Source organism: Stegastes partitus, unplaced genomic scaffold (genome assembly GCF_000690725.1).
Source record: "Stegastes partitus isolate 25-593 unplaced genomic scaffold, Stegastes_partitus-1.0.2 Scaffold233, whole genome shotgun sequence".
In the NCBI taxonomy this organism is placed as follows: Eukaryota; Metazoa; Chordata; class Actinopteri; family Pomacentridae; genus Stegastes; species Stegastes partitus.
This window is the reverse complement of record NW_007577964.1, coordinates 187,506-197,795: the sequence shown is the minus strand read 5'-3', so window position 1 is coordinate 197,795 and position 10,290 is coordinate 187,506. Positions and strand designations below refer to the sequence as shown.

The 10,290-nt window shown below is 45.2% G+C and overlaps 1 protein-coding gene across 1 annotated transcript; it reads left to right on the top strand.

Annotated features, from left to right (window-relative positions):
- On the top strand, positions 1-7,200 carry zbtb42 (zinc finger and BTB domain containing 42). Its single transcript, XM_008281400.1, has 2 exons — positions 1-127; positions 1,465-7,200. Exon 2 carries the CDS (start codon positions 1,479-1,481, stop codon positions 3,069-3,071), a length of 1,593 nt encoding a protein of 530 aa, XP_008279622.1. The 5' UTR covers positions 1-127; positions 1,465-1,478; the 3' UTR covers positions 3,072-7,200.
- Positions 7,201-10,290: the final 3,090 nt, after the last annotated feature.

Sequence of the window (10,290 nt, the reverse complement as noted above, 5' to 3'; positions counted from 1 at the left end):
GCCTGCCTTACCAGGGTCGGACTGAAGCTCAAGAAACGACAAGGAGAAGCGAACATCTGGCCGCACATCATGAAAGGACATCGGGGCTCATAGGAGATAAAGGACGACGAAGCGGGCGGGAATACATGTGAGTGCAGCGTTTAGTTTTTTGTGGGTTTTTTTTTTGCGCGTCGGAACGGAGAAAGTTAAAAGTGTGTCCCCCCTCTTCGCCGCTTCGTTCAGCGCAGTTGGCTTTTGCTGTGAGTTCCTCTGCAGTTTAAAAGGCTCCCAGCAATGCGTTTCCCAACACGGACATGGAGCTCGGTTTACTGCGCCCTTGGCCCTCCTGTCTCCTTCCTACACTTTTCTTCTTCTGCGTAAAAAAACACCAAAAACCTCTGCGCGTAAAATTACACTTCTTCTTCTTCTTCTTCTTCTTCTTCTCTCATTAGCATCAAACTTTAACATCCAATCCACTTCAGGTTTTTTTGTCAAACTTAACATCTGTTTTTTTTAATTCTAATTTGAATCAACCTCTTGAAACACATTTCCCCAGTTGTGCGCGAGTGTCCGATCGGTGCGCAAAAGGAGCCACAAAGCGATTTATTGTCATCCACGGTTGTGTGTGAGATAATTTGCCCGATTAAAAAAAAAAAAAAAAGAAAGAAAGAAAAGTTGGAAACGCCGCGTAATCCATGCGACACCTATAAATACACAGGTTTTCCTTTAAGTTGTGTGTCTTTTTTGGACTGCGTAGCCCAGAGTTAACATATGGCATAAAGGGGAGCACAGCTGGAGGTAGCGTTTCCATTGCGGTGATGTCAGAGCAGCTGACTCCACAGCTTGCAGTGTAATTAGCAAACAGAGCACCAGTTTACTCACTCTGCACTGGTCTTATTTTTTTCACGTTAGCCTCCTTCCCCTCGATGGACGAGTGCTCCCGTTCCCACAGCCGCTTGCTTGTCCTGTAAACACCGCTGCTTTGTGTGCGTTCGGGGGAAAGAAAAAAAAATAAAAAAAGAAACACCGGTGCGTCACTTATTTTCGTTCTTTTTTTTTCTTCGTCTGTTTTTTTTTTCTCCCGGACGCGCAAGAAGTCCGACCACAAACCGGAATACTTTGGATAATCTGGAGAGCGGCTCCGTTCGCACCGTGATACATGGGTGGGTGAGCGCAGCGTAGCGTGTCCTGCACCACTGGAAAGAATGTAGAATTTGTGTTCTCAAGTTGGAGAAAGTTGGAGATGTAGCTAAATGTGTGATCTTTCCGGATTAAATGCAGGTAGTCTAAATGATTTTATGATCTGCTTGAAGCTCTTGTGTGTTTTCTGACACTTTTAAACCATTTGGCACAAGTTACTGCTCACATTTTCTCTGCTTTTGGACACTTGGTGTTTGTCTCTGATCTGCGACGCCTGCTCCGCTGTGCCCTCTAAATGGCTTCATTTCGTTTATCCAGTATCCTGTTTTTCCTGTTTTTCATCAGGTTATGAAGGAAGAATGGAGTTCCCAGACCATAGCCGCCAGTTGCTGCAGTGTCTGAGTCAGCAGCGTCACCAAGGTTTCCTCTGTGACTGCACTGTTCTTGTCGGGGAGGCTCGATTCAAAGCGCACAGAGCCGTGCTGGCCTCCTGCAGCATGTACTTCCATCTCTTCTACAGGGACCAGCTAGACAAAAGGGACGTTGTGCATCTCAACAGTGACATTGTGACAGCCCCGGCTTTCAGTCTGCTCCTTGAATTTATGTATGAGGGGAAGTTGGAATTCAGCACTCTGCCAGTGGAGGATGTCCTGGCAGCAGCCAGTTACCTCCACATGTATGATATAGTGAAAGTGTGCAAAGGCAAGCTGAAAGATAAGGAACTTTGCTCTCTGGATGAAAAGATGGGAGAGGGTCTGGGACTCAGCTGTCTGGACAGGGAAAATTCCTCAGATGGCGAGCTGCACAGTAAGCAGCTCATTCGGCGACAGCCCCAGACACTGTCTCAGGGGCTTCACAGGGCCCCCCCAGCAGAAGAGTTTGACATGGACAACAGTGAAGTCAGGCTGGCTGTCACAGATTGTGATAGGTCTACACAGAGCAGGCAGAAGGCAAACGGTCACTCTGGCAGGTCCCCGGACCTTGTAGGTGTCAATTATGTGTCAGCAGAGGCCGAGCCCTGCGTCCAAACAGCTGGAAAAACAAAAGCTGATGTCAGTAGTTCCACCGTATTGCTGTCCCAGAGGTCCCGGGCTTCAGATGACATGGACTGTGCACTGGATTTGTCTTTCAAGCCTCTGTCTAGCAGAGATCCCTTACACCCCTCCTACGTCTCGGGACAGCTGGCCCTCGACAGCCAGCAGCAGGGCACTGAGCCACTTGTTAAAGACGAACACGACTTGCTGTCAGAGCAGGAGGACAGTGAGCCGATGAGCCCTGAGAGCCAGCGCTTTGGGAATAGTGCCAGGAGCTCAGTGGTGACAGGGTTCGCTGCCCTCTTCCCAGGCAACAACGGCTCCACAGCCGCCCTGCTCTCCCAGGAGGAGGACCTGATGGACGAGGAGGGGGAGGCCTGCAGGGGGAGGGAGGGCGCCCCAGGCAGGGAGGTGGATGGGAGGGGTAGACTGCTGGGGGACAGTGAGGAGGAGGAGGAGGACGACCTGGCCTCCTCAGACATCTCCACCTCCAGTGGGGTGCTCCTGCCCCCGGGGCAACAGGTGTGTGTGTGTCCCCTCTGCAGTAAAGTCTTCCCCAGCCCCCATGTGCTGCAACTGCACCTCAGCTCACACTTCCGCGAGAAGGACGGCGCCCGGTCCAAGCTGTCCCCCGACGGCTCGGTCCCCACCTGCATGCAGTGCAACAAGACCTTCTCTTGCATGTACACTCTCAAGCGCCACGAGCGCACACACTCTGGCGAGAAGCCATATACCTGTGGCCAGTGTGGCAAGAGCTTCCAGTACTCCCATAACTTGAGTCGGCACGCTGTAGTTCACACGCGTGAGAAGCCTCACGCTTGTAAGTGGTGCGAGCGGCGTTTCACTCAGTCTGGGGACCTCTACCGCCACATCAGGAAGTTTCACTGTGGCCTTGTCAAGACTCTCGCCATTGGATAAAACACCTCTCACCAGTGCCATGACATAAGACAGAGTGTCTTTTCATACACTGAATACTACTACTGAACAATTTTCCCATTAGTACACACACATGTCGGCAGTTTGTTGGAAACATATCTTTTTGGATTCTACCCCATGTGGCATTTCTCAAGTTAAAGATGTAGCAACTTTAAACTGGAGCTGTTTTCTGTGCCGGACCGTGTCGTGGGCATACGTGACGGTCAGAGGCGGTCGGTTTGAGGTGCACAGGCTGTTAAGATAAAAAACTGGGTGCTGTGAAACTCAAAAGCTGGATGTGTGTCGACAAAGGTGAACAAATCAGATGATGCACTTGTTTGTTTCTGTCTTGTTTGTGTCGGTCTGTCGAGTTTATTTGAGGAGTGTATTTGCTGAAAGGAAAAGCCTCCTGTGTTCGTACCCTATGAGCAAATGGGCGATAGCTAATGCTAACATACGTTAATACAATCGTCAGAGAGACTTTATTTGTGCACATGGGAGATCAGAACCGTCCGTGAGTAGCAATATATGATTTTTTTTTTAACACCTACATTATTATTATTATTGTTATTATTATTATTATTATTATTTATTTTTGGGGGATTTTAGTCCTTAACAAGTAAACTATCATAAGGCAGCAAAACTAATGAAGTCTGACTACTGGAAGTATGATTTTTGTTTATGGAAGTAGAGTTTTTATTTGGTTGAAATGAAGTTTTTGTGTTGTTTTGTAACAAGAAGCAAGCAGACCATCATATCACCATGTTACTTTATTCTTTTTTCGTCTTGGGTTGAGTTACCAGCTCTTTAGTTGCTAATGTGAGTGAGCACATATTGATGGATTGGCCTTCTAATTGCGACTTAAAAAGACGTCGTGTAATCAGAAGAGGGATGGAGAGTAGTTCAAAGCTAATGCCTGTAACACTGGTGCCTACTGAAATTCTTAACACTTCACCTAGTGTACTTACTAAAACTAGAATGAGATGTAACGCCATGCCTTTTCTTTTTTTTTTGTCAAAATCAGTGACTTTTATTTTTAGGCCTTTTCAAAAAAAAAAAAAATCTGGATTCCACTCCACGTACCAGGTAGTGACTAAGGTCTGCTCTGAAATGCCAACTGAACCACCAGTGTCCTTTTTTTTTTTTTAATTAGATAATTTACAAGAATGTTCTAAAAAATATGTAGATCCAGCTCTTGTCAATGAAATGTTTATTGACTTGTCAAGCGAGTAGAGTCCAGCAAATTACCTTGTTATTCCCTGGTATGGCACAAAGGGCACACCGAGCCGGTGTTTAGGACGAAAAACCTCAGCAGGCAGAGAGGAGGCGAGAAGGAGACAGGTGGATGTTTTGTCTGTTGTTTAGCACTGTTTGTCCATCAAAGCTGTGCCGTTCGGCTGAATCTACTGACTTTTCTTTCTTTGAAATTAATCCATGACTGTATGTGTCTAAGTTACTACTACTGATGAAGCCTTTTTGGTGACGCTGCCCTCGAGGGGAGTCTCTGGGCAGTAAAATGGATCTCTTTCTGTCTGTTCACGTAGATGCTATATGGATTCTTACCAGAGGGGTTGTAGCACTAAAAAGTTCATGATATTTGTCTAATCTGTCCTGAGAAGACTTGATCAGAATTTATTTATTAGTTTGACTTGGTTCAGGGTTTACCGTAGGTGTAGTTCTTATTTCTATGAGCTTGAGAGACGTGGCCGTCTTGCCTAGCGATCTTGGTACTCATTAACTGGTATTGGGGCTGTCCATTTTTTTTTCTCTGTGCAAATCGAGTTACTGTAATTGTATTTTAATATATTGTGTAGAAATCTCTGCGGAGTGTTCAAGATTTGTCACATGGAACATAGAGAAGCACTTGTTTTTAGCATGCATATAGTTTCAACACTATTGTCTAGGCTGCTATTTCTTACTATTTGTATATTTAATGTAAATATATACTATATTTATCAATTTTTTTTGTTTTGTTTTTTTCCATGTTACAACACACGTAAGGTCGACAGAGTCAGGTGTCTTATTAAGTCTGCAGTCTCTTAGTGTCATGTCTTCCCCAGGGAGTTTGGTTCCTCTTCCATATTCAAAGACTTTATTGGACTCCGCCTCACTACAAATCAGAGCGCTTAATGCTGCTCCGACTGCTGTTCTGCCAGAGGAAACAGTTGTTCACAAGCACAGCCACACCGATATGGCACCGGCTACCTATAGAAACCAGACAATACAGGCATTGTTCGCCCCCCCCTCCACAACCAAGTCCCAGGTAGTTCTCAAGGGATCATTGTGTATCTCTCTCCTAGCTGTGGGGAGAAAAGGCAGTTCAAGTGTCTCTTTGCACTTTTTTTTTCTGTATTGAATGGAGCCATTGGAATGTGAGAAATGTATTTAGCAAAGGGAGACCAAGGAGACTGTAAACAGGTGTATTGTTTGGAGGCATCAAAGAACAACCTCCCCCCTCCCTCCCTCCCCTTCCACCACCTTCCATCCCAGCGTGCAGTAAATAAATGCTTCATTGTTCCTCTACATGCAGGAGACATGACTATGAATTATTAGAGTGTCGCGCTTCAAGTGCCAGATTTGGAAATATTGTTGGGATTGACGACAATGCGTCTGCGGTGATTGAGGTCAGCTCTAAGGTGCTGATCAAGAGTCCATTTCAGCTTTCGACACCCCGAGGTGGTTTTCTTTGGACTTCTTTCAGGAAAACAAGTGAATTCACATGTAATTTCTCAGAAGGGTTTTCAGCAGTTTTTTTTTTGTGTTTCTGGAAAAGTCAAGAAGGAATGACTGCAATCTGTTTAACTCCCTGACCTGAAGTCAGCACTGGGGCTCGAATGAAGGAGAAACACTCCTGTTGCTCACTCGCCCTGCCAGTTAGGTCACTCCAGTCAGAACGGTAGATCTATTACAGATACGTAGATGTCGCGTAGTGCTGATGATGTATATTTCAATCAGAACACACAGGAATGTAGTTTTTTTTTTTTTTTTTAAATTAAAGGAACATTTTTATGTGGTGCAAGTTAAAAATTTGCTCGATTCTCTAATGTACATGTGTACAGAGGTAGACGAACTAACGACGTGTAAAGAATTCTCTTCTTATTGTTTGCAGTCTTTATTTATACCTCCAGGATGATCACCAAATGTGCCTTGTAGACACACGGATAGGTGTTGCATCTGGAGAAGCCCTTTTTCTATATTGTACGTTTTTTGCCCTCGACTGCGGTGGTGAAGTTCACATCACAGCAACAGTGGCCCGCTGACCATTCACAACTGTTGTTCCTGTTTTTCTTTTTTTTTTTTTAAAAAGTCATATTAAAAATGTTAATTAAAACTTAAAGATTAAAAGTCCATTTATTAGCGCTGCTTTGCGAGAGATTTGAAATTTATGTGAATAAATTTGTTCTGGACGTGTTAAACTGAAGTCAAGCATTTTTTTTTGGTGTGTGTTTTGGCTTTTATCAGCCAATACTACTGGGAACTAACAATCCGTTCCTTCTTTTTTCTTTTTTTTTTAATGTCACTGTTGAATGTGAAACACTGAGATTTTGATTGTTGACTTGAAACAGTGCTACTCTTGATCGAGGGCTATGTTTGCCTAACTAATGCTGTATGATCTTTGAAGTCAAAAAAAAAAAAAAACAAGACTGATACTGGAATTTTTTTTTTTGTCCTCTGCAGGTTACAACTGTGAAATTGTGTATAATCATGAGAAATATTTATTATTGCATATGCTTCTTGTGTAACATTTGACTGTCTCGGTTTTAATTTGGTTTCAAAAGAAAAAAGAGAAAAAAAAAAGGAAAAAAAAGCTTCTAAATGTCAAATGAAAAATCTTTTTAATAGAATTTGTAGAAGTGCCATTAGAATTTAATATAATTTTTTAATAAGAAAGGTATATTTTATAGTAATCAATTGCTTCAGTGTTAGTGGTGTAGAGATTAGAGGACAATCTTTATGCAGAATTTGACATTGCTTAGATATTGAGGCAATTTACTTTGATCTATAACTGTATGTGCATTTTTCTTTGTTTGCGCTTTCCGAGTGTGCTTGTGTGCGTGTGCTGTGGAAATGTGACAATCTTGATTTAGGTCTTTATTAAGATTATACATAGAATTAAATGGAACAACTTTCATTGTGTGGAGTTCGTTCATTTCCAACACCCTCACCTCCCCTGTTTTGTTTCGTTGTTTTTGCACCGACACACCACTTTCACAGCAGTTAATTATCAGCAAAAGATGAGAATTTAATAATGAAATAAAGCTTGGCTGCTCTTAACAACCTAAGAATGCTACTGAGGAGTCCTTGTGTGACACATAGCAGCAGCAGCAGCAGCCAGGCAGACAGCATGTGTGGGCAGCGCTGCACTGTGTACAGAGACAACAGAATGTGATAATACTGCTGGTCTTACAGGCCCGATCCCTCTGAAACCATAAACTGAGCTCAAGGACGAAACAATTTCAAGATGGGCTCCCATTGTTCCTGACCTGTTGCCAATACTCTCCAAAAAGGAGATAAACCCCGACGTAACAAAGCCCGTCGTGTAATTATTACTTAAAACTCAATCATATCTGCTTCGGCAAACTAAACCACACACACACACATCTATTTGTATGTAAACAAACGCATTCCAAATGTGTGTCTAATTGAGGAACTTCATGCCAATTCACTGGACAGTTTCAATGGCGAGAACTTTTAATTATTTCCCTGCTGCACCATGAAAGAAATCCAGCTGCTTTGCTACGTGATCCCAATAGGGATGTGCCCGGGTTCCCACCACCCTCCCCCAAATCCCAGCTCACCCATTCTGGGAACGCCATATAGACAAGGGCCGCATCCAACTGCCCCTGCCCCCCCATCTATCCTACCTCCACCCCCACAGTCCCCAAAACCACGGCCCCAAACCTCGGCCTCATCCCACCGCTCTATTGTGTGCGTGGGTAGTAGCTCAGCCAGGCTATTGTCTGGCCCAGCTCCCCAGCACGTACTTTATGCACAAACAGACGACACAGCGGCGCTAGCCAGGCAGCTCCGACATAAAGAAAACAATGTCCTCCCAAGATCATTCATAAACACCCCGAACAGCCCCGGCCAGCTCACAGTAAATAAGGGCCCTCTGCAACGCCGCGGCCACCTCGCACTGTAAACATCCACGGCGGCAGGCCTCGGCGCACTCGCTGGCACCCACATCTCACATCTGCCTAACGGGATCCAGGGCTTCAACTGGCCTGCCGTATGTGTGTGTGTGTGTGTGTGTGTGTGTTTCTTACTTCTGGACCAAAAAGCTTCACATGGAAAGTAGGGGCCATGTGATAGGGCTTAGCTCGCAGGGTGACGAGCTGGGATATGTGCAGTGTAACTCGATGGTGTAATAAAACATTCCTCTCCGAAGGCTCAAAGCCGGGGCTCATTTGGCTCGCCAGCGCTTTGGCGTGTGTGTGTGTGTGTTTTTGTGTGTGTGTTTAGAGGTACTTGAGAGAAGTTGAGGAAAGTTGCAAGTGTCCACCACCTCAACAAGGCCAGCGGTGGGAGCCCTTGACCTCTGAAGGGACGGACTGCCAGGGACAGCTGGTGTGGCCCGTGTTTATTTATTTATTTCTTAACAAAAGACAGGTGGTCACACTTGAAAAGGGCACACAAACACAGTCGCACATGCGCTTGTGTACCAGACAATGCGAGTGAGCGCGCACACACACACACGCATGCATGGGTAGTTTTTCCTTCCTCTCTCCGTATTAACACACATGCATATTGTTATCATCCACTTATTTGCGGAGGAGCCGTTCGTTTGACTTTCAGAGAATCTAATTCACACTTCTCGGGGATACGTCTTAATCGAACCAACATTTGTAAATATAATAGTCTGACGTTTGTGCTGAATTTCACCGAAGTTCACAACCTTAAATCCGAATCGCCACAAGTGCATAAATACATATCAACTAGTGCTCTCACACTGGGTTTGCCTTTTTTGGACTGGCTCGCCCTGACAGTGCCAAGACAGTGTGTCCTTGGTCCACTGTACAGCTGTCACTTACTCACACTCGTTGACGCATATTTATAGCAGCAGCATCACTGGGCCTGACGCTCGCCACGCTCAGACCACAGCTGGTCCCCAAAAGAATGGGTGAAAGACAAAGCCACGTGCTCCCGCTGGCCGACTGCAGTTGGTCCTGTCTGGAGCGCTGTGGGTGTTTATGTGGCTCTACCCCCCTCTTTTTTTCACCTCCTCGTACCCACACCCCGGCCTTACACGCAAACCAAGGAATAGATGAGGAGCATTCTTGAGCACACCGTGACCTTTTTTTTTTTTGTCCTTTAACGGATGGGGCCGACAACCTTGACAGCTGCACTCTCTTGTTTTGAAGGCGCATAAAGTCGTCACATCATCATGTAGGTGTGACGGGGAGGTGGTAGCATCCTCTGTAAGCAACATTTTGGGTTTGTCTCCAAAAAAATAAGCTAAATAATTAAAATGAAACTCCAAAGAGTTGCTATAAAACAGAAAATCTGCAAATTCTTCCATCATAGAAGCAGGACATGGGAAATATCTTGGATTTTTGTTCCCCCCACCTCACTGGATGACTCAATTTAACAGACGCATACTTGACATTTTTCTCCCAACTAATTGTTTCAGCCTTGTCATTTTTTTTTACTCTAGTCGAACCGCATCCACCAGCTTCACACGTTCCCGCCTCGAATCAATGACTCGCTTAACCTTCAGCGAAAACAATACAGCTTCAAAAAGAAACGTCTCTCTTTCAAGTGCTTTACGTCCATCCCCGACTTCCTTAAAGCCTTATCAAGAAACGTGCAGACAACTTGACGCCTCGCTTTTGCCAGCAGCTGTCTGCTCGCCTGAAATCAAGCGGGGAGCCCTCGGACACCAACTGCAGGCGCTCTAACCCCCCCACCAGAAGACCGGAGCCACAACTGGATGTGACTCAACCCCTCATAGGCACATTTGCAATAATCTCCTGGAAGCGCGGCTCATCCAAGCTAATATCTATAACACGGCGTCACATGACTTGACTTCTGCCACCAAGAACAATTACTCACAGTGTACAATACCTGACCCTGAAACCAGTCATCATTAGTGACAAGCAGCAGCCAAGAGAAAGTGATGACTACACCCTCAAGGTCGCGTCCCGCTGGGATAATTGTAGCCAAATTGTCTGCTGCAAAAGGTCTGGTTCTGTTCAACCTCTGGGTCTTCTTGTTTTAATAA